The sequence below is a fragment of the Anomaloglossus baeobatrachus genome, chromosome 6, assembly GCF_048569485.1.
Source record: "Anomaloglossus baeobatrachus isolate aAnoBae1 chromosome 6, aAnoBae1.hap1, whole genome shotgun sequence".
NCBI lineage: Eukaryota > Metazoa > Chordata > Amphibia > Anura > Aromobatidae > Anomaloglossus > Anomaloglossus baeobatrachus.
Window position 1 is genome coordinate 350,035,198 of NC_134358.1, and position 25,299 is coordinate 350,060,496.

The 25,299-nt window shown below is 48.3% G+C and overlaps 1 protein-coding gene across 2 annotated transcripts in view; it reads left to right on the forward strand.

Moving 5' to 3' along the window:
- The first annotated feature begins 8,511 nt into the window (after positions 1–8,511).
- The window catches only part of TGFBR1 (transforming growth factor beta receptor 1), a 349,773-nt gene continuing 332,985 nt past the window's right edge, over positions 8,512–25,299 (forward strand). Inside the window, exon 1 of one of the 2 annotated variants that reach the window (XM_075315001.1) lies at positions 8,512–8,743. In XM_075315001.1, coding sequence (XP_075171116.1) covers positions 8,644–8,743 — 100 coding nt within the window. In that variant the 5' untranslated portion in view covers positions 8,512–8,643. The remainder of the gene's footprint in view (positions 8,744–25,299) is intronic. The other variant, XM_075315000.1, reaches the window with a different exon arrangement.

Genomic DNA, 25,299 nt, shown 5'->3' on the forward strand with positions numbered 1-25,299 from the left:
CCCAGCCCCTCCTGTGATGAATAAACTGTAGCCCCCAGCCCCTCCTGTGATGTAGCCCCCAGCCCCACCTGTGATGTATATACTGTAGCCCCCAGCCCCTCCTGTGATGTATATACTGTAGCCCCCAGCCCCTCCTGTGATGTATATACTGTAGCCCCCAGCCCCTTCTGTGATGTATATACAGTAGCCCCCAGCCCCAACTGTGATGTATATACTGTAGCCCCCAGCCCCTCCTGTGATGTATATACTGTAGCCCCAGCCCCTCCTGTGATGTATATACTGTAGCCCCCAGCCCCAACTGTGATATATATATATATATATATATATTAGTATATAAAAACCCCATCCTCCCTTGTGATACATACACAGCGGTGTCAGTCTGCACTGTGAGTGGCTAGGTCTGTTAAAGTGATGCCAAGTGATCACATGCTGAGGAGGAGCTGGACAGAGACAAGTGGGGTAGGTGACTGCGGCTGCTGCCGGCTTCCCCATATTATTACCTCCAATCTGTGTATATGTTTGATGTATATATCTATGTATGTCAGTGTAGATGACTGTGTATAGATTTGTCTGTTTATATGTATTTTAGGGAATTTGTCTTCAAATATGTACCGTATATGTGCGTATGCCTGTACCCACGATCAGGACTCACTGTGTCCTGGAGGCAGTGGGTCCTGACCTGTGGGCTGTAAGTCTCCTCCGCAGGAGACCACAGCTGCCTGTGCCCACGATCAGGGTTCAGTGCGCTGCGGTCTCCTGCTGTGTTCTCCCTATGGAGGACGCATGCAACTGCAGCAAACAATTGATATGCTGCGGTCTGGAAAGAAGCTCCGCAGGTCAGTGTTTGCTGCAGAAAAAACAAGCACAGTGGGCACGGCGTTTCTAGAAATCCCTCCACTATGCTTGTACTGTACAACGCAGCGTTTTGGACAAAGCAAAAACATGCTACATCCAAAATGCTGCAAACACTGATCGTGGGCACGCAGCCTTAAACAATGTGATCAGCAGTGCTGAAAAAAATTGAATGTGGGCGTGACAAATTGCAAAATGGGTGTGGTTAGGGGGCGTGGCCTAAAATTGCTGCGGTGCGCGTCGCAGACTTTGTCCCTCTTTCTCATCTTTAAATGTTGAGAGGTATGCCGTTAGGGCCTCATTCCAGCACCTCCATTCTAGGCCCCTGAGCACTGAACGGTCTAGCCTGCAGTTGTACTATCAAGTTCTCGCCCAAAGCACCTCCATTCTATCCCCTCTCAGCACTGAACGGTCTAGCCTGCAGTTGTACTGTGAGGACTAGTGATGAGCGAGTACTAAAAAGCTCGGGTGCTCGAAGCTCGGGCCGAGCCTCCCAAGATACTCGTGTACTCGGGCCGAGCAACGAGCCCAATGTTATCCTATGGGAGACCCGAGTATTTTTGTGAAATGACCCCCCGGCAGCATGTAGAAACCCTAAAAATGTCACAAAAGTCTCAGAAGAGTGCTCAAATGACATGGCAACAGCATGGGGAAGACCCCTTGAAGCATTTATCACTCAAAAGTCACAGCTGTGAACAATTTTGTCCGCGTTTCACGCCATTTTTACGGACTCACCAGAAAACCTTCCAAAATGACCCCAAAATGATTTTTCATGGCAGAAATGTTAAGGGCACATACCCAATAGTGAGATAGAGCTGGTGTATGTTACTTTTTGAGATTAATACATGAAAGATTTTACGTGAAAACATTGTGTGGCACTCCGATGTCCCTGAGAAGAGACGTACATGAAGGCCTCTTGAGTCTAATGTGCCCATTTTGAGGAAGTGAGTCTTTGTAGTATTTTCCTTTGCCAGGGCAGTCCAAAATTGTGAGGTTCACCAATGCCCCTGCATACAGACGTGCATGAGGGCCTGTAAACCTGAAGTGCCCATTGTAAGGAAGTGGGTCTATTGTAGTATAGCCCTTAGGCAGGGCAGCCAAAAATTGGGAGGCTCCACATTGTCCCTGGGTAGAGACGTGCATGAGGGCCTCAAAACATTAAGTGTCCATTGTCAGGAAGTGGGTGTATTATAGTATAGCCCTTAGGCAGGGCAGCCAAAAATTGGGAGGCTCCACGTTGTCCCTGGGTAGAGACGTGCATGAGGGCCTCAAAACATTAAGTGTCCATTGTCAGGAAGTGGGTGTATTATAGTATAGCCCTTAGGCAGGGCAGCCAAAAATTGGGAGGCTCCACATTGTCCCTGGGTAGAGACGTGCATGAGGGCCTGTAAACCTGAAGTGCCCATTGTAAGGAAGTGGGTCTATTGTAGTATAGCCCTTAGGCAGGGCAGCCAAAAATTTGGAGGCTCCACATTGTCCCTGGATAGAGACGTGCATGATGGCCTGTAAACCTGAAGTGCCCATTGTAACGAAGTGGGTCTATTGTAGTATAGCCCTTAGGCAGGGCAGCCAAAAATTGGGAGGCTCCACATTGTCCCTGGATAGAGACGTGCATGATGGCCTGTAAACCTGAAGTGCCCATTGTAAGGAAGTGGGTCTATTGTAGTATAGCCCTTAGGCAGGGCAGCCAAAAATTGGGAGGCTCCACATTGTCCCTGGGTAGAGACGTGCATGAGGGCCTCAAAACATTAAGTGTCCATTGTCAGGAAATGGGTGTATTATAGTATAGCCCTTAGGCAGGGCAGCCAAAAATTGGGAGGCTCCACGTTGTCCCTGGGTAGAGACGTGCATGAGGGCCTCAAAACATTAAGTGTCCATTGTCAGGAAGTGGGTGTATTATAGTATAGCCCTTAGGCAGGGCAGCCAAAAATTGGGAGGCTCCACATTGTCCCTGGGTAGAGACGTGCATGAGGGCCTCAAAACATTAAGTGTCCATTGTCAGGAAGTGGGTGTATTATAGTATAGCCCTTAGGCAGGGCAGCCAAAAATTGGGAGGCTCCACGTTGTCCCTGGGTAGAGACGTGCATGAGGGCCTCAAAACATTGTTCCCATTGCAAAGGAGCGGGTCTCCTGTCGTTGTAATGTCCATTCTGCAAAGAATGGGCGAAAAAATTTACCACTGGGGGTATACCTGAAACAAAGGCCTAAGTATTGCAATTTGTAACGGTCATCATCATGGTGGCGCATGAGGAGAAGGAGGAGCAGTCCAGCGATTATCCAAAGTCCAGAAGTGTGTACCCATGGGTGAGTGGAGGTACATGGCAAACTTTAAATTCCGCTCTCATTTGCTGGTGGTGTGGTGAAGTCTGGCCCAATCCAACCCTTGTTCATCTTGATCAGAGTCAGCCTGTCAGCATTTTCAGTTGACAGGCGGGTGCGTTTATCTGTAATGATTCCACCTGCGGCACTAAAAACACGCTCTGACAAAACGCTAGCAGCAGGGCAGGCCAGGACTTCCAAGGCGTAGAGAGCCAATTCATGCCACGTGTCCAGCTTGGATACCCAATAATTGTAAGGCACAGAGGAATGTCGGAGTACAGTTGTTCGATCTGCAAGGTACTCCTTCAGCATCTGGGCAAACTTAGGATTTCTTGTGGCACTACCCCGCACCTCAGGGGCTGTGGTACGTGAGGGGCTGAGAAAACTGTCCCACATCTTAAAGACTGTTCCCCTACCTCTGGCGGATTGGACTTGTGCCTCTCTCGGCTGTACGTCTCGGTTGTCCACTGATTCCTGACCTATGCCGCTAGCGTTTTGTGAGGGGAATGCTTTGCCTACTTCCGTGACTATGGCCTTCCGGAACTGCTGCATTTTGGTTGACCTCTCCTCCACGGGAATAAGAGACAAAAAGTTCTCCTTGTAGCGTGGGTCTAACAGTGTTACCAACCAGTAATGATTGTCGGCCAAGATGTTCTTAACGCGAGGGTCACGAGACAGGCAGCTTACCATAAAGTCAGCCATGTGCGCCAGACTCTTAACAGCCAGGACTTCAGTAGCCTGACCAACAAGATGACTGAACATGCTGTCCTCCTCCTCCTCCTCCTCATCTACCCTGTCCTCTGGCCAGCCACGCTGAACCGAGGATATGACTGGTGTGCATGTCATATCCTCAATTTGGCCGGAGAGTTGCTCCATGTCTTCATCCTCCTCCTCGTCATAGTCCTCCACTGCACGTTGTGATGAGACGAGGCTGGGCTGTGTGTTATCACCCACACCCACTACTGTTTCTTGCTGCAACTCATCGCGCTCCGCCTGCAATGCATCATGTTTGTTTTTCAGCAGAGACCGTTTTAGAAGGCAGAGTAGCGGTATGGTGACGCTAATAATGGCGTCATCACCACTCACCATCTTGGTGGAGTCCTCAAAGTTTTGGAGGATGGTACATAGGTCTGACATCCATCTCCACTCCTCAGGTGTTATGTGTGGAGTTTGACCCATTTCCCGACGGCTTAGGTGATGCAGGTACTCAACAACTGCCCTCTTCTGCTCACATATCCTGACCAACATGTGCAGAGTTGAATTCCAACGCGTGGGGACATCACACACCAGTCTGTGAGCCGGAAGATGCAAACGGCGCTGAAAGCCGGCAAGGCCGGCTGAAGCAGTAGGTGACTTTCGAAAATGTGCAGACAGGCGGCGAACTTTTACCAGCAGATCAGACAGCTCTGGGTATGACTTTAGAAACCGCTGAACCACGAGGTTGAGCACATGGGCCACGCATGGAACATGTGTCAGCTGGCCTCGCCTCAAAGCCGCCACCAGGTTCCGGCCATTGTCACACACGACCTTTCCTGGCTTTAGGTTCAGAGGTGTGAGCCAGTGATCTGCCTGCTGTTTCAGAGCTGTCCACAGCTCTTCTGCATTGTGGGGTTTGTCACCTATGCAGATTAGCTTCAGCACAGCCTGTTGCCGCTTCGCCGAGGCAGTGCTGCAGTGCTTCCAGCTTGTGACTGGTGTGGAGGGTACAGTGGATGAGGATGCGCAGGAGGAGGAGGAGGCTGAAGAGCATGACATTCCGGAGCTGTAGAGTGTGGGTGAAACACTGACTGAGGTAGGGCCTGCAAACCTTGGTGTGGGAAGGACGTGTTCCGTCCCTCGCTCAGACTGGGTCCCAGCTTCCACAATATTAACCCAGTGTGCCGTCAACGAGATGTAGCGGCCTTGCCCACAAGCACTTGTCCACGTGTCTGTGGTTAGGTGGACCTTGGGTGAAACAGCGTTGTTCAGGGCACGTGTGATGTTTTGTGACACGTGGTTATGCAACGCGGGGACGGCACACCGGGAGAAATAGTGGCGGCTGGGGACCGAGTAACGTGGGACAGCTGCCGCCATCAGGTCACGGAATGCTTCTGTCTCCACCAGCCTAAAAGGCAACATTTCCAGCGCAAGCAGTCGCGAAATGTTAGCATTTAGAACTGTGGCATGTGGGGTGTTGGCAGTGTATTTGCGCCTGCGTTCAAAGGTTTGCTGAATGGATAACTGAACGCTGCGCTGGGACAAGGACGTGCTTGATGATGGTGTTCTTTCTGCGTAGGCAACTGCAGGTGCAGGAGTGGAGGAGGCTTGTTCGCAGGCAGCATGGACAGGGGATTGGCTCGCATGCACAACCAGCGAAGACGTAGCAGTGACATCAGCAAGCACTGCTCCTCGACTCTGTTGTACTTCCCACAAAGTCGGGTGCTTGGCTGACATGTGCCTGATCATGCTGGTGGTGGTCAGGCTGCTAGTTTTGGTACCCCTGCTGATGCTGGCACGGCAGGTGTTGCAAATGGCCTTTTTTTAATCATCTGGATCCAACTTAAAAAACTGCCAGACTCGGGAAGACCTAACATTTGTACAGGCACCTTGTGTCGTCGTGTTGTTCCGGGGAACGGTTGCCTGACTTCTGCCTGGGGCCACCACCCTGCTTCTTACTGCCTGTTGTGATGCTACGCCTCCCTCCCCCTGTGCACTGCTGTCCTCGCTCTGCATATCCTCCTGCCAGGTTGGGTCAGTTACTGGATCATCCACCACGTCGTCTTCCTCTTCCGCACCCTGCTCCTCCTCCTGACTTCCTGACAATTGTGTCTCATCATCGTCCACCACTTGTTGAGACATGTTGCCAACTTCGTGAGAACGTGGCTGCTCAAATATTTGGCCATCTGTACAGACGATCTCCTCATGACCCACTTCAATATGAGCTGGCGAGAGGCCAGAATGTGTGAATGGAAACGTGAACAGCTCTTCCGAGTGTCCAAGTGTGGGATCATTAATGTCCGAGGAGGACGTGTACTCAGCCTGGTGGTAGGAAGGAGGATCAGGTTCAGAAATGTGCGGTGCAGTATCACGGCTACTGACACTTGACCGTGTGGAAGACAGAGTGTTTGTGGTGGTGCCAATCTGACTGGAAGCATTATCTGCTATCCAACTAACAACCTGTTGACACTGGTCTTGGTTCAAGAGCGGTGTACTGCTGCGGTCCCCAAGAATTTGGGACAGGACGTGCGAGCGACTAGATGTGGCCCTTTGTTGTGGCGAAATTAGAGCTTGCCCACGACCTCGGCCTCTGCCTGCACCACCATCACGTCCACTTCCTTGTTCCTTGCCAATGCCCTTGCGCATTTTGCAATGCTGTGCACTGCTGACGTGTATATTCACTACTTGTGCGTTATATCAAAGTTTCTGGAAATTGCACACAAGTGCACCTGTACGCTGCCACCAACAGGCACACACGTGCGGTTTTAAAAACCAAGCACGGACGCAATAAGAACCTAACAGGTTTTTTTGGGGAGCGACAATTACAGACAAGTCAGACACTATCTGGACTGTTTTACACTGTGTACACCAGCCCCAGATATGATGAAGGCTGGTATATGGTCACCACTACCCTGCCTGCCTGCCTGTATACTGGTACAATAGTCCTGACAAGGACTCTTTTGGTCACTAGCCTGTATTCAGACCTGGCTATACCCTGCCTGTATATAGCAACAATAGTCCTGAGAAGGACTCTGCTACTGTACTCCGACCTGGCTATACCCTGCCTGCCTGTATACTAGAATAGTCCTGAGAAGGACTTTTGGTCACACTGTTTGCAGCCCTGCAACTGAAAAAGCTATAAAGGGCCGCAAAGCTTTCCCTGAATCAGCGACACTCTCCCTGCACTGACTGTCTGGATAGCTGTGAGCAGAGCACAGCGCGCCGGCCGATATAAAGGCTCGGTCACGCTGTGCAGGCCGGCCAATCACTGCAATTCCACAACTAACAGGGCTGTGGCATTGCAGTGGTCTGCCAGCCAATCCCTGCATGAGGGCTGGCTCTCAAAAGAGCGCCAACATGCAGAAATGAAGACCACGAGTACAGCACGAGTATCGCGAGATTACTCGGTCCCCGCCGAGCAGCCCGAGTACAGCGATACTCGTGCGAGTACCGAGTAGTTACAAGCATGCTCGCTCATCACTAGTGAGGACCTCATTCCAGCACCTCCATTCTAGCCCCCTCAGCAATGAACTGTCTAGCCTGGAGTTGTACTATGAGGACCTCATTCCAGCACCTCCATTCTGCCCCCCTCAGCACTGAAATGTCTAGCCTGGAGTTGTACTGTGAGGACCTCATTCCAGCACCTCCATTCTGCCCCCCTCAGCACTGAAATGTCTAGCCTGGAGTTATACTGTGAGGACCTCATTCCAGCACCTCCATTCTGCCCCCCTCAGCACTGAAATGTCTAGCCTGGAGTTATACTGTGTGGATCTCATTCCAGCACCTCCATTCTAGCCCCCTCAGCAATGAACTGTCTAGCCTGGAGTTGTACTATGAGGACCTCATTCCAGCACCTCCATTCTGCCCCCCTCAGCACTGAAATGTCTAGCCTGGAGTTGTACTGTGAGGACCTCATTCCAGCACCTCCATTCTGCCCCCCTCAGCACTGAAATGTCTAGCCTGGAGTTATACTGTGTGGATCTCATTCCAGCACCTTCATTCTAGTCTTCTCAGTAATGAACTGTCTAGCTTGGAGTTGTACTGTGAGGACCTCATTCCTGCACCTCCATTCTGCCCCCCTCAGCACTGAAATGTCTAGCCTGGAGTTGTACTGTTAGGGCCTCATTCCTGCACCTCCATTCTGCCCCCCTCAGCACTGAACTGTCTAGCCTGCAGTTGTACTGTGAAGATCTCCCTCCTTACAGCTTAATGGCTACAGGGAGCTCCTCACTAAAGAACCTCCAATCTAATCACCTCACTGGTGAGCAGTGTAAATTGCAGTTGCTAGACTTCAATCTACACACAACCCTAATTTCCAGCATCCACACTCTACGCACAGCATAACGATTCTTTCTCCTAGTATCAGGTGAAGGATACCCAATCCTTTCTTTGTGACGTTATCCCATGACAGCCGCAACACCATTCTAGACGCGTGGATTGTAGTCTAGCGTGGATTTGCTAGAGCTAGTCCTCTCAGGCTAAAGCTACCGTAGGTAATGTAGACGGAATTTCGTCACTGGGCAGGCACGGCAGTGCGCATGCGTTCTCACTGCATCACAGAGCAGGCGTGCTACCTAATCGTCATGCTGGGAGGAGCTTAGCGATGGGGCGTACATCACGGCTTGTGATGAGACTTGGATTGGCTCACTCATCCAGTAGGAAGCAGTCTGAAAGGGAGGGGTTACCCCCCATAGCAGCCGGAAAAGTGCGATGCAGTAAAACAGAGGAAACCCCCGAGACAACAATTAGGAAGGAAGGAAGCGTAGGGGTGATGTGATGGGCACGGTTATTGTCCGGATGATGGCTGGTACTGCTTATTGCTCGCTGCCTTGGCTCTGTCTCCTTTTCCTGGCACCAAGGCTTCCCCGTGCTTCGGGTGAGTAAAATGGTTTGTGGTGTTCCGTACCAACAATGTGGCCGTGGCACACGAAAGGCTGAGCCTATGTTTAGGCTGCTGCTTTTGTTTGTGGCAGTCTCTTCAGTGATATGCTTCCTGGACAGTAGTGCGTATAGTGCGAGCTGCCACCAGCTGTCAGGGAAATGTCTGGAGAGAGGTTTACGCTTTCATACACTTAAAGGGATTTTCTATTTTCAAGAAACACTCCTAAAATAAGAAATGGAGCAGATATTGGACCCTCTCCGGGTCCCATGGCGTCGCTTCACTTCTGCTCTGGTCTTGGTGGTTTGGCTGCAGCGGTGACATCACAACTACTGTGCACACCATTGTTGTAGCCAATCAGTGATCAGCTTTGTTGAGCTAGAGGGTACAGCTGCTGAGCTCAGTGATTGGCTACAGCTATGATGCCCACTCTAGTTATGTCACCGCTGTAGCCAACCCACTGAGACCAGGTGACTGTGAGTACATGCTTTATTTTAAAAAAAAAAATGTTTAAAAGAACAGAGTCCTCAGTGGTTGATACCTTTTAATGGCTAACTGAAAAGATGGTAATAATTGCAAGCTTTCGAGACTACTCAGGTCTCTTCATCAGGCATGGTTACCATGCCTGATGAAGAGATCTGAGTAGTCTCGAAAGCTTGCAATTATTACCATCTTTTCAGTTAGCCATTAAAAGGTATCAACCACTGAAGACTCTGTTCTTTTAAACAATTTTTTTATCTCTACTGGCGAACACGGTACAAAGATATATTTTACTTATATGCTTTATTTTAGAGAGCTTGGGTCTGTTTTCCTAATGGTGGAAACACCCTTTTAAGGGGAAAGGGACTCTGTAACCAAGTTTGGGCCACCTAATCTTAGAGCAGCATGAAGAAGGAAAAGAGAGCCCTTTTCCAGTGATATGTCACTTACTGGGCTGCGTAGTGTATCTTTTAGGCTGGGGCCACACGGGGACTACTGCGATCCCCTTGCATGACACTCGGCTCGTGCTGGCAGTACAGCAGAGCCGAGTGTCATGCGTGTGTCCTTGCAACTGAGGTCCGTTCGTGCAAGCAGACCTCAGCTGCGGGGGGCGGGCCAGCACTCAGGAGGGGAGGGAGGGATTTATCTCCCTGTCTCCTGCGTAGCCGGCTATTGCCATTCTTGCGGTACACCGGTGTACCGCGAGTGCAGTGCGATTTTTCTCTCGCCCCATTCACTTAAATGGGTGCGAGAGAAAGAGACTCGGCTTACAATTGCAGCATGCTACGATTGTTTTCTCGGTCCTATTAGGGCTGAGAAAATAATCGCTCATGTGTGCTGACACACAGGCTAGAATTGGTCCGAGGGGAATGCGATGTTTTATCGCACTCCACTCGCACCGATTTTCTCGCCGTGTGGCTTAGGCCTAAGTATTATACAATCTATTTTAACTTTTCACTAGCAGGACTTGTGAGGTCATAACTATGCGATCAGAATGGGCATTCGTTTTTTGGCCTGAGCAGTTCACCACTGCTTATCTTACTGTGAGTATTTAAATTGTGGAGGATATTTAGTCCTCTTTTTGCTGTCTTTCTACAGGTATGCATAGCATTAGCCTGATAGTGCCAGAATAGCACTCGCTTTGTTATATTCGAAAATCCTGGTAATTGATTCCCTTTAATTAGCAGGAGATTACCATTAGTGGACTACTTGGCATGCTGCCAGTTAGTCTAGTATATTCTTGAGCTCTGTATAACCCGTCTACATTCAAATAACTGCCGGATCCAGTGGTGCAACTAGAGTCTGATGGGCCCCATTGCAAAGTTTAACCTGGGCCCCCAACTGTAAACAGACACTTTGGGTACGGCATAGTGTCGCTGACACTGGGCTCTTCCTCATTACTCATGTTTCCCATGATCTGAAATCCCTCTTTCAATCAGCACCCAGCTCTTCTGTTTTGTTATCCATCTTGACATCATCATGCACCTTCCCCATGCTCTGATGTACATCTTTCCCTCAGCATCCAGCTTTCTCATGATATTAGAGCATGGGAAAGCTGGATGCTGAGGGAAAGATGTACAGCAGAGCACGGGAAAACTGGGTGCTAAGTGAAACTCTTTCCATCAGCACAAAACTTTCCCACCCCATGCTTTTATCTTTGTCCCTCCTTGTATATAGCTCTCCAAATACTATAATGGCCCCACATATACTTCCATATAGTATAATGGGTCCCACATAACCCTTCGTAGCCCCCATAGTCCTTCCTATTGTATTATGCAGTCCACATACTGTTTAATGCACCCCATAGGCTTTCTTGTATTATAATACACCCCCCTAGTCTATGTATAACGTGTCTTTCATATAGTAGCATGCAGTCCCCATACTGTTTAACCCCTTAACAACCGCGGGCAGTAATATTACATCCTAGCGGTCATAATGTTACTGCCCGCGGTCTGCCGCCGGCAGCATGCCGCGATCAGTGCACATCTCAGCTGATTTTCACAGATGAGATGTGTGCCTGCTAAGCACGAGCAGAATCGTTATCTGCTCGTGCCGTTTAACCCCTGAAATGGCACTGTCAATATTTGACAGCGCCATTATAATCGCGATCGCTGTAAACTTTTACTTAAAAATACTCCTACATTTTTGTTAAACTTTATTAATTATCAATATATTGAAACGTGAAAAAAAGGGGGGGTTATTTAAATATAAAATACCCTAAGGGGTACTTTGCACACTACGACATCGCAGCTGCGATGTCGGTGGGGTCAAATTGAAAGTGACGTACATCCGGCATCGCAGACGATATCGTAGTGTGTAAAGCCTAGATGATACGATTAACGAGCGCAAAAGCGTCGTAATCGTATCATCGGTGCAGCGTCGGCGTAATCCATAATTACGCTGACGCGATGGTCCGATGGTGTTCCTCGCTCCTGCGGCAGCACACATCGCTGTGTGTGAAGTCGCAGGAGCGAGGAACATCTCCTACCGGCGTCACCGCGGCTTCCGTAGAATATGCGGAAGGAAGGAAGTGGGCGGGATGTTTACATCCCACTCATCACCGCCTCAACGCTCCGATTGGCCGCCTGCCGTGTGACGTCGCTGTGACGCCGCACGACCCGCCCCCTTAACAAGGAGGCGGGTCGCCGGTCAGAGCGACGGTCGCATGGCAGGTGAGTGTATGTGAAGCTGGCGTAGCGATAATTTTCGCTACGCCAGCTTTCACAATATATCGTACCTGCGACGGGGGCGGGGACTATCGCGTGCGACATCTCAGCATCGGCTTGCGATGTCGCAACGTGCAAAGCCCACCTAAGGGTCTAAAGTACAAAATACGATCTAGTGGACCAGCCAGCGGTATATCCCGACAAATGGTGGGGAATACTTATATCGCTCCACTGGTCAACTTTACAAATGGTGGTAGATCAATTATTTAACATTCGTTGTTGAAATATTTTCACTATACAATTATTTTATCTAGATCCAACAATTATCCATGCATTGAAAAAGAGATGTATAATGCTTGAAGATCTATAGATGAATTTGGCATATATCTCCCAAATACAAAAGATTGGAACTATGTGTTATTTATAGGACCATATGATAACTAATTAATATAATATATATATATATATATATATATATATATATATATATATATATATACTAGAAGGTGGCCCAATTTCTAACGCATCGGGTATTCTAGAATTTACGTATTGTGTAGTTAATGTATGATTTTTGTTATTCATATAGATGTTGTTGTGTAGTTGCCAAGTGTTTGTGTAGGGCACTGTAAATGTTCTGGGTGTTGTGGGGGTGTGAGAGCGGTGTTGGTTGTGTGTTGCGTTTTGTGGAGCGCCGTGTGTTGCGCGGTTGGTGTGGGTGTGGCTGTGGGGTGTGTGTTTTGGGGGGAGGTATGTTTTTTGCAATGTGTGTGTGTTGCGCGGTATGTGCGTATATTTGTGTATGCCACGGTGTTTGTGTGTTGGGTGTTGTGTGTGTGTGTGTGTGTGTGTGTGTGTGTGTGCAGCGTTGTCTGTGTGTAGGTGTCTGTGTAGGGCGGTTTGTGTGGTGTGTTGTGCGGTGCACGTGTGGAGGTGCGCACCCCCCCCCCCCCCCCGTCGTGCTCCATCCGACATGCTGCGCACCCCCCCCCGTCGTGCTCCATCCGACATGCTGCGCACCCCCCCCCGTCGTGCTCCATCCGACATGCTGCGCACCCCCCCCGTCGTGCTCCATCCGACATGCTGCGCACCCCCCGTCGTGCTCCATCCGACATGCTGCGCACCCCCCGTCGTGCTCCATCCGACATGCTGCGCACCCCCCCGTCGTGCTCCATCCGACATGCTGCGCACCCCCCCGTCGTGCTCCATCCGACATGCTGCGCACCCCCCCGTCGTGCTCCATCCGACATGCTGCGCACCCCCCCGTCGTGCTCCATCCGACATGCTGCGCACCCCCCCGTCGTGCTCCATCCGACATGCTGCGCACCCCCCCGTCGTGCTCCATCCGACATGCTGCGCACCCCCCCCGTCGTGCTCCATCCGACATGCTGCGCACCCCCCCGTCGTGCTCCATCCGACATGCTGCGCACCCCCCCGTCGTGCTCCATCCGACATGCTGCGCACCCCCCCGTCGTGCTCCATCCGACATGCTGCGCACCCCCCCGTCGTGCTCCATCCGACATGCTGCGCACCCCCCCCGTCGTGCTCCATCCGACATGCTGCGCACCCCCCCCGTCGTGCTCCATCCGACATGCTGCGCACCCCCCCCCGTCGTGCTCCATCCGACATGCTGCGCACCCCCCCCCCCGTCGTGCTCCATCCGACATGCTGCGCACCCCCCCGTCGTGCTCCATCCGACATGCTGCGCACCCCCCCGTCGTGCTCCATCCGACATGCTGCGCACCCCCCCGTCGTGCTCCATCCGACATGCTGCGCACCCCCCCGTCGTGCTCCATCCGACATGCTGCGCACCCCCCCCGTCGTGCTCCATCCGACATGCTGCGCACCCCCCCGTCGTGCTCCATCCGACATGCTGCGCACCCCCCCGTCGTGCTCCATCCGACATGCTGCGCACCCCCCCGTCGTGCTCCATCCGACATGCTGCGCACCCCCCCGTCGTGCTCCATCCGACATGCTGCGCACCCCCCCGTCGTGCTCCATCCGACATGCTGCGCACCCCCCCGTCGTGCTCCATCCGACATGCTGCGCACCCCCCCGTCGTGCTCCATCCGACATGCTGCGCACCCCCCCGTCGTGCTCCATCCGACATGCTGCGCACCCCCCCGTCGTGCTCCATCCGACATGCTGCGCACCCCCCCGTCGTGCTCCATCCGACATGCTGCGCACCCCCCCGTCGTGCTCCATCCGACATGCTGCGCACCCCCCCGTCGTGCTCCATCCGACATGCTGCGCACCCCCCCGTCGTGCTCCATCCGACATGCTGCGCACCCCCCCGTCGTGCTCCATCCGACATGCTGCGCACCCCCCCGTCGTGCTCCATCCGACATGCTGCGCACCCCCCCGTCGTGCTCCATCCGACATGCTGCGCACCCCCCCGTCGTGCTCCATCCGACATGCTGCGCACCCCCCCGTCGTGCTCCATCCGACATGCTGCGCACCCCCCCGTCGTGCTCCATCCGACATGCTGCGCACCCCCCCGTCGTGCTCCATCCGACATGCTGCGCACCCCCCCGTCGTGCTCCATCCGACATGCTGCGCACCCCCCCGTCGTGCTCCATCCGACATGCTGCGCACCCCCCCCGTCGTGCTCCATCCGACATGCTGCGCACCCCCCCGTCGTGCTCCATCCGACATGCTGCGCACCCCCCCCGTCGTGCTCCATCCGACATGCTGCGCACCCCCCCGTCGTGCTCCATCCGACATGCTGCGCACCCCCCCGTCGTGCTCCATCCGACATGCTGCGCACCCCCCCGTCGTGCTCCATCCGACATGCTGCGCACCCCCCCGTCGTGCTCCATCCGACATGCTGCGCACCCCCCCGTCGTGCTCCATCCGACATGCTGCGCACCCCCCCGTCGTGCTCCATCCGACATGCTGCGCACCCCCCCGTCGTGCTCCATCCGACATGCTGCGCACCCCCCCGTCGTGCTCCATCCGACATGCTGCGCACCCCCCCGTCGTGCTCCATCCGACATGCTGCGCACCCCCCCCGTCGTGCTCCATCCGACATGCTGCGCACCCCCCCCCCCGTCGTGCTCCATCCGACATGCTGCGCACCCCCCCCCGTCGTGCTCCATCCGACATGCTGCGCACCCCCCCCCCGTCGTGCTCCATCCGACATGCTGCGCACCCCCCCCCGTCGTGCTCCATCCGACATGCTGCGCGCGCACCCCCCCGTCGTGCTCCATCCGACATGCTGCCTGCGCACCCCCCCCCGTCGTGCTCCATCCGACATGCTGCCTGCGCACCCCCCTGTCGTGCTCCATCCGACATGCTGCCTGCGCACCCCCCCCCGTCGTGCTCCATCCGACATGCTGCCTGCGCACCCCCCCCGTCGTGCTCCATCCGACATGCTGCCTGCGCACCCCCCCCGTCGTGCTCCATCCGACATGCTGCGCACCCCCTTGTCGTGCTCCATCCGACATGCTGCCTGCGCACCCCCCCCCCCGTCGTGCTCCATCTCCCGTGCTATAATAGTCCTCCTATTATACTCAGAGATATGTATCTGGTAACCATCGCAACCGATGTCGGAACTTCAGCTGTCAGCCTCTACTCAATGGCAGCGCGCTGGCCAATCAGAGGCAAGCGGCTCCTGCCTTTGACGTCAGCGCTCTGGCAGTGGAAGGTCCTGCATCGGTCGCGATGGTTACTGGATACACATCCTGGACCGGCGACCTGCAAGAACCAGTAGGCCGGCAATGGAAGGTAAGGTGAGCATAATGTGCGAGTTTGTGCAATGGCACAATAGGGGACCAGGATTGGACGTTAGACAATTTGTTCCACAACTTGTGCGCATTCCAATGATTTCCTATGGGAAATCTTGCTTTGCTAGATGAGTAACTTGGTTTACAAGCAAACTACCAGTATAGATTGTTCTCGTAAACCAAGGTTCCACTGTACCTGGGACAGGAAAAACAAGGGTTTATTTTTTTATAGCATATATAATATTAACATTTTTTGTATAATATAGTTGAATCATACAACTGTAGAATGTATAATGAAATTGTACAATTTGATTCCAATGATGAAATTGTGTTTTTTAGGAATAATTTTTTATCTGTATTTGTTTTTTTTTTTTTTCTTTTCTTTTTTCCAGTTAATTTTTAATATACATGAAAGGTCTGATTGTCTGTTCATACCAGCCGGGTGTCTGGTGTCTAATCTCAATATCCACATGGATTCCTGTCTGTTAAGTAATTTTCTTCCGTCTCCTCCTGTTTGGTTGACACTGTTTCTATTGCTATCACACTGTGCCCTTGTATCTCCTCTGTGTATATTGGCAAAGTGCTGCCTTATGCCTGAGGGACTCCTTGTACAATGCGACCTTGGATTAAGAGTAACTTGGTTTGAGAGCGTTTTGCAAGACAAGCAAAGCTTTTTAAAAATTTGTAACTTGGTTTAAGAGCAATGGTTTGCAATAAGAGGAAATACTCACCATTCACACTTCCGGTTCTGTCCTTTCATTGCGCTCTAAGGCTGCTTTAACACTACGTTTTTTTTAACATGCGTCCTGAACGTTTTTTTTTTTTTTTTTTTGCAGCAAAAGCAGATCTAGTGCAAATACGTTTAATTTCAATGCATTTGCAATGGACGCGCATCAACATGCGTTTGCATGCAGTATAGTGAGGATCCAGTAAGTTGCAGTATTTTAACATTTTTCAAAAACGCTACTTATAGCGTTTTTGAGCTGCGTCCAAATACTATTTGCCACTGGATCTTGACTATACTGCACGCAAACGCATGTGAACGCTGGCATGCTGATAGACAGGATCCTATTGGGTACAAACCAGCCTGGCGTAATCCCAGTTTTTCTCTCTATCTCTCTAAATTCAAATGCAAATATGCTTTATTGGCAGGACCAAAATACAATTAGTGTTGCCAAAGCAAGAGAAATACAGTAAGTGTGGTGGGAGGGGATCAGGGTTAGTGGAGTTGGGGGCACAATTTGGGCTCTGAAAGTCCTTTTAGTGGCCCTTATGTTCCCCTCAGCTTATGACATGTGGCGACATATTGGGCGGTGATCTCCACCATTGATTACTCTTCCCCCAGTAGGATGCGGAGTTTATCTCCTCGTTCATGGATAGAAAGTCCGGGGTATGAGTGATAAATTTCTGGAAGTGGGAGGCCCTCACTGCTGAGTATTTGTTACAGTGCAGCAAGAAATGCACCTTGTCCTCCAGAGTTTCCTGCTGGCAGTGCTGGCACAGTCTGTTCTCCCGCGGCTTGTATGTCTGTCGCTGCCGCTTTGTTTCCACCTCTAGGCTGTGGGCACTCAGTCTGTATAGACTCAGGAAAATAATGAAGGTTTCAGCTCACCCATATGAAGTCTCCAAGGCAAGGATGGATGCCCGCAGTCCCCCGGACAGGCCGGTCCGTGATTCAGAGTAGATATGGAAGGAAAAAGGGTTTGGGACTCAGCACCAATGCAGTAATATAAAACTTGGAACTTTATTAGAAAATCTAAAACGAAGGTACACAGGTCATCCAAAATATCGCCATGCGATTTGCCTCGCGGCTTTACGCATTTCGGACAAACAGGGGAAATTAAAAGCAGTTCCAAGTTTTATATTACTGCATTGGTGCTGAGTCCCGAACCCTTTTTCCTTCCATGTATAGACTCGGGGTCTGCCTGTCTTTGCAGTGGTGTACCCTCTCCAGATATGGGTTCAGATTGTAGTCCCTCCGCAGTGACCGGTAGATGGTGAGTTTCTGGAAGTTTTCTAATCCACTCTTCCAATCCTCGATGTATTGCATCTTGCAGCTCTCTGAGATCTTTTATTTGGGCTTTTGACAGGGTGTGTTGCTGACTTTGGCTGTACTGGCTGCTGGGGTTCCTGGCTTGCTCTGGGCTCTCGCTCAGCAGGGCTTTATGATGGTAGGAGCTGGGGTTGCTTTTCTGTATGTGTGCCTGGTGTGATAGCTCCCTCTTGTGCATACTGAGCCATAAGGGGAATCTGCCCAGCTCTCCCCGACAGGCTATGTTTGAGGTGCTGGTACAAGGAGTTAATATCGTAGCAAGAAAGGCCAAGAATCTTGGGAATACCATCTCACTGAGCCTCTATGCTCTTAACATTACATGCGGGACATGGCTAAACACCACAGATTGTTACAGATGCGGCTCTCAACGATGTGGCTTCTGTAAATACATGGGGAACGAACAACTATTACAACTTACAGATGGAACCAGTTTCAAAATTACATCATTAACTGCTCGACTTCATGTGGTCTACAAGGCCACTTGCCACCAATGCAGGAAAGACTGTGGGATGTGGGTAAAGCCAACCTGCTGAATGACTTTTTTTCTACGGTTTTTATACAAGAAAATGCCATGGCAGATGACATGACCAGTGATACCATAAATTCACCCTTGAATATTACCTGCTTAACCCAGCAGGAAGTACGCCGCCGCCTCGAAATCACTAAGGTTGACAAATCTCCGGGCCCGGATGGCATACACCCCAGAGTACTACAGGAATTGAGTTCTGTGATAGATAGACCATTATTTTTAATCTTCTCAGATTCCTTAATAACAGGGTCGGTACCGCAGGACTGGCGCATAGCAAATGTGGTGCCAATATTCAAAAAGGGGACAAAAACTGAGCCGGGAAATTATAGGCCGGTAAGTTTAACCTCTACGGTTGGTAAAATCCTTGAGGGTTTCTTGAGAGATGCTATACTGGAGTATCTCAAGAAAAATAACCTTATGACAGAGTATCAACATGGGTTTATGAGGGATCGATCCTGTCAAACTAATTTGATCAGCTTCTATGAAGAGGTAAGTTCAAGCCTGGACCAGGGAAATGCAGTGGATGTTGTGTATATGGACTTTTCAAAAGCTTTTGATACGGTGCCACACAAAAGGTTGGTACATAAAATGAGAATAATGGGGATAGGGGAAAATATGTGTAACTGGGTTAAAAACTGGCTCAGTGATAGGAAACAAAGGGTGGTTATTAATGGTACGTACTCGGACTGGGTCTCAGTTCATAGTGGGGTACCACAGGGGTCAGTATTGGGCCCGCTTCTTTTCAACATATTTATAAATGACCTTGTTGGGGGCATGCGGAGTAGAATTTTAATATTTGCAGATGATACTAAACTCTGCAGAGTAATCAATACAGAGGAGGATAATTTTATATTACAGGGAGATTTATGTAAATTGGAGGATTGGGCTGAGAAGTGGCAATTGAAGTTTAATGTAGATAAATGTAAGGTCATGCACTTGGGTAGAGGAAATAACATTTATGATTATGTACTTAATTGTAGAACACTGGGTAAAACAGACACAGAAAAAGACTTGGGTGTATGGGTGGATGGTAAACTTCACTTTAGTGGACAGTGTCAGGCAGCTGCTGCCAGGGCTAATAAAATAATGGGATGTATTAAAAGAGGTATAAGTGTTCATGAAAAAAATATAGTTCTACCTCTGTACAAGTCACTAGTGCGACCGCACCTAGAATACTGTGTACAATTCTGGTCACCGATATATAAGAAGGACATAGCTGAACTGGAGAGGGTGCAGAGAAGAGCGACCAAGATTATTAGAGGAATGGGGGGGCTGCAATACCAAGATAGGTTATTAAACTTGGGGTTATTTAGTTTGGAAAAACGAAGGCTTAGGGGGGATCTAATCACAATGTATAAATATATGAGGGGACAGTACAGAGACCTTTCCAAAGATCTTTTTACACCTAGGCCTGCGACTGGAACACGGGGGCATCCGCTACGTCTTGAGGAAAGAAGGTTTAATCATAATCACAGACGAGGATTCTTTACTGTACGAGCAGTGAGACTATGGAACTCTCTGCCGCATGATGTTATAATGAGTGATTCACTACTAACATTTAAGCAGAGCCTGGATGCCTTTCTTGAAAAATTTAATATTACCAGTTATGTATATTAGATTTTATGACAGGGTATTGATCCAGGGAACTAGTCTGATTGCCGGATGTGGAGTCAGGAAGGAAATTTTTCCCCATTGGAACCTGTTTGCCACATTGGGGTTTTTTTTGCCTTCCTCTGGATCAACATGTTAGGCTACGGGTTGAACTAGATGGACTTAGAGTCTCCCTTCAACCTTAAAAACTATGATACTATGATACTATGTACATCTAGACCCCTAAGGAAACGCATCTCAGAACATACAAGATCTCCTTCAGCACAAGTTCCACCAACTGCAGGTTCAGAGAGAAGGAGGAAATCGTCATCGGGCCTCACTAAACACTTTCAAGAATCGCATGGAGGAAATTTTTCTTCCATGAGGATCACTGCTATAGAACATATTGATGGGGGAACTGGTTCCAAATCTTCACGCTGAAGTCAAATGGATTTTGAAACTGGATTATAGGCAGCCCTATGGTCTAAATGTTTGCTCTGATCTGCGTTACATCATGTGGGTTTTATTTTTTAGTTTTTTTCTGGGGACACTCAAGCATTCCAATCACACACGGACCATATAAGAATATATTATTATACCCTAGATGCCGTATCGTTAGTGTGCATCATGATAACATGATGTAAGGGACGCATATACGTTCGCAATTCATAGTTGAACATTTACCTCACACAGAATAGAATGTATTACTACGCCAAATGTAGAGCACCGTTTACGTCTTTGTGATGGCGTTATTTAAGGGACATATATGCGTTTGTATTTCATAGTTTGGGATCTACCTGGTACATGACATGAAAGTTTACTACATCAGAGACCATACCGTCTGCGTGCTTCATGATTGTATTGATTGAGGGATGCACAGGCATTATACTTGGACATTTATTGGATATTTAATATTGTGTACCCGAATTAGTTATTTTTCTTGGACTTGCTTAACCCATGGTAGTTGATGTACTCTATGCGCCCTTACCATACACTTTTCATGTAAGAACACATTACTATACTCTAAATGCCGCATCGTTAGTGTGCATCATAATGTTGTGTGAGGGACGCATATATGTTCGCAATTCATAGTTGGACATTTACCTTACACAACATAAAATATACTACACCACATATGCCGCACTGTTTGCGTGCTGCGTGATAACAGTTTGAAAGATGCCTATGCATTTGTAATTCATAGTTGGGCATTTATCTAATACATGACTATGGATAAATTATATTACTACACCACATATGCCGCACTATCTACATGCTTTGCGATAGCATTGTTTGTGAGGCACATATGCGTTTGTACTTCCTAGTTGGGTATTTACCTGGTACATGACATAAAAGATTACCATACCACAGAGGCCATACCGTTAGCATGCTTCGTGATAGCATTGATTAAGGGATGCACAGGCATTATACTTGGATATTTATTGGATACTAGCTGTACTATCCAGCTTCGCCCGGGTTAATAACTGTTGTTAACAAAATAGAATGTTTTAACAAAAATTTATTCTGCACACAAAAACCACAAAACAAATAGAAATGTAATTATTAAAAGGCAAAAACTAAGCTAATAAAATCATTTCACAACATATATTTCAACACCACAGATATTCCACACATATATAACTAAATTGGCCAAGTAATGTGCTCCGTCTGTCTCTTTCCCAGTCTCCCCACCGACATCTTATTACGGTACCTCACATATAAGCTTCTTACACTATGAATGTCTTTTGTTCCTATAGCAACCAATCACAGCTCCTACTAATAACCTGTAGTTCCAGGCTCCATTTACTTTAATGGATGCATGTTTTTTGGAGAGTAACTGTAAAGTGCGGGTTTAATTTTCCTGTCAAAACAGTCTATGGCGTTCCCTGGGTCACATGAGGTGTCTGTACAAAATTTCGTGATTGTAAATGCGCCGGTGCGCATACACTTTTCGTTTCACTTTTTTCCCATTATGTAGATGGGGTCAAAATTGATTGGTAAATTGCAACACGCGGGGTTAAAATTTCGTCTCACAACATAGCCTATGACGCTCTCGGGGTCCAGACGTGTGTGTGTGTGTGTGTGTGTGTGTGTGTGTGTGTGTGCAAAATTTTGAGGCTGTAGCTGCGACTGTGCAGATGCCAATCCCCGGACACACACACACACACACACACACACACACACACACACACACACACACACACACACACACCCCTTTATATATTAGATTTAATATTGTATACCTGAATCAGTTAGCTCTCTTGGACTTGCTTAACCTTTAGCAGTCGATGTATAAGTGAAACAAAAAATGCATGGTAGAGGAATATAAATACATTTGCTCTCCTATAAATATATACAATTTTGCCCCTTGGTTTCTTACAAGCTAATTTATTTAGCTATAGAATTTTATTATACAATTACCGTATTTTTCGCTTTATAAGACGCTTTTGTTCCCTCAAATTTGGGGGAAAGTAGGGGGTGCGTCTTATAAACCGAATATACGGGTGTGTGTGTGTGTGTGTGTGTGTGTATGTATGTGTGTATATACATACAGATACATGGAGTGCCTACAAGTAGTATTCAACCCCCTGCAGATTTAGCAGGTTTACACATTCGGAATTAACTTGGCATTGTGACATTTGGACTGTAGATCAGCCTGGAAGTGTGAAATGCACTGCAGCAAAAAGGAATGTTGTTATTTCTTTTTTTATTTTTTTTTAAAATCGTGAAAAGTTTATTCAGAGGGTCATTTATTATTCAACCCCTCAAACCACAAGAATTCTGTTTGGTTCCCCTAAAGTATTAAGAAGTATTTCAGGCACAAAGAACAATGAGCTTCACATGTTTGGATTAATTATCTCTTTTTCCAGCCTTTTCTGACTAATTAAGACCCTCCCCAAACTTGTGAACAGCACTCATACTTTGTCAACATGGGAAAGACAAAGGAGCATTCCAAGGCCATCAGACAAGATCGTGGAGGGTCACAAGGCTGGCAAGGGGTACAAAACCCTTTCCAAGTAGTTGGGCCTACCTGTCTCCACTGTTGGGAGCATCATCCGGAAGTGGAAGGCTTATGGAACTACTGTTAGCCTTCCACGGTCTGGACAGCCTTTGAAAGTTTCCACCCGTGCCGAGGCCAGGCTTGTCCGAAGAGTCAAGACTAACCCAAGGACAACAAGGAAGGAGCTCCGGGAAGATCTCATGGCAGTGGGGACATTGGTTTCAGTCAATACCATAAGTAACGTACTCCACCACAATGGTCTCTGTATCAGACGAGCCCGTAAGGTACCTTTACTTTCAAAGCGTCATGTCAAGGCTCGTCTACAGTTTGCTCATGATCACTTGGAGGACTCTGAGACAGACTGGTTCAAGGTTCTCTGGTCTGATGAGACCAAGATCGAGATCTTTGGTGCCAACCACACACGTGACGTTTGGAGACTGGATGGCACTGCATACGACCCCAAGAATACCATCCCTACAGTCAAGCATGGTGGTGGCAGCATCATGCTGTGGGGCTGTTTCTCAGCCAAGGGGCCTGGCCATCTGGTCCGCATCCATGGGAAGATGGATAGCACGGCCTACCTGGAGATTTTGGCCAAGAACCTCCGCTCCTCCATCAAGGATCTTAAGATGGGTCGTCATTTCATCTTCCAACAAGACAACGACCCAAAGCACACAGCCAAGAAAACCAAGGCCTGGTTCAAGAGGGAAAAAATCAAGGTGTTGCAGTGGCCTAGTCAGTCTCTTGACCTTAACCCAATTGAAAACTTGTGGAAGGAGCTCAAGATTAAAGTCCACATGAGACACCCAAAGAACCTAGATAACTTGGAGAAGATCTGCATGGAGGAGTGGGCCAAGATAACTCCAGAGACCTGTGCCGGCCTGATCAGGTCTTATAAAAGACGATTATTAGCTGTAATTGCAAACAAGGGTTATTCCACAAAATATGAAACCTAGGGGTTGAATAATAATTGACCCACACTTTTATGTTGAAAATTTATTAAAATTTAACTGAGCAACATAACTTGTTGGTTTGTAAGATTTATGCATCTGTTAATAAATCCTGCTCTTGTTTGAAGTTTGCAGGCTCTAACTTATTTGCATCTTATCAAACGTGCTAAATCTGCAGGGGGTTGATAGATAGATAGATCTATCTATGTATGTATATATATATATATATATATATATATATATATATATATATATATATATATATATATACACATATATATAATATATATATATATATATATATATATACACATATATATAATATATATATATATATATATATATATATACACACATATATATAATATATATATATATATATATATATATATACACACATATATATAATATATATATATATATATATGTGTATATATATATATATTATATATATTATGGTCCACAAATATTTGGACAGTGACACAAGTTTTGTTATTTTAGCTGTTTACAAAAACATGTTCAGAAATGCAATTATAAATATATTATGGGCTGAAAGTGCACATTCCCAGCTGCAATATGAGAGTTTTCACATCCAAATCGGATGAAGGGTTTAGGAATCATAGCTCTGTAATGCATAGCCTCCTCTTTTTCAAGGGACCAAAAGTAATTGGACAAGGGACTCTTAAGGGCTGCAATTAACTCTGAAGGCGTCTCCCTCGTTAACCTGTAATCCATGAAGTAGTTAAAAGGTCTGGGGTTGATTACAGGTGTGTGGTTTTGCATTTGGAAGCTGTTGCTGTGACCAGACAACATGCGGTCTAAGGAACTCTCAATTGAGGTGAAGCAGAACATCCTGAGGCTGAAAAAAAAGAAAAAATCCATCAGAGAGATAGCAGACATGCTTGGAGTAGCAAAATCAACAGTCGGGTACATTCTGAGAAAAAAGGAATTGACTGGTGAGCTTGGGAACTCAAAAAGGCCTGGGCGTCCACGGATGACAACAGTGGTGGATGATCGCCGCATACTTTCTTTGGTGAAGAAGAACCCGTTCACAACATCAACTGAAGTCCAGAACACTCTCAGTGAAGTAGGTGTATCTGTCTCTAAGTCAACAGTAAAGAGAAGACTCCATGAAAGTAAATACAAAGGGTTCACATCTAGATGCAAACCATTCATCAATTCCAAAAATAGACAGGCCAGAGTTAAATTTGCTGAAAAACACCTCATGAAGCCAGCTCCGTTCTGGAAAAGTATTCTATGGACAGATGAGACAAAGATCAACCTGTATCAGAATGATGGGAAGAAAAAAGTTTGGAGAAGAAAGGGAACGGCACATGATCCAAGGCACACCACATCCTCTGTAAAACATGGTGGAGGCAACGTGATAGCATGGGCATGCATGGCTTTCAATGGCACTGGGTCACTTGTGTTTATTGATGACATAACAGCAGACAAGAGTAGCCGGATGAATTCTGAAGTGTACCGGGATATACTTTCAGCCCAGATTCAGCCAAATGCCGCAAAGTTGATCGGACGGCGCTTCATAGTACAGATGGACAATGACC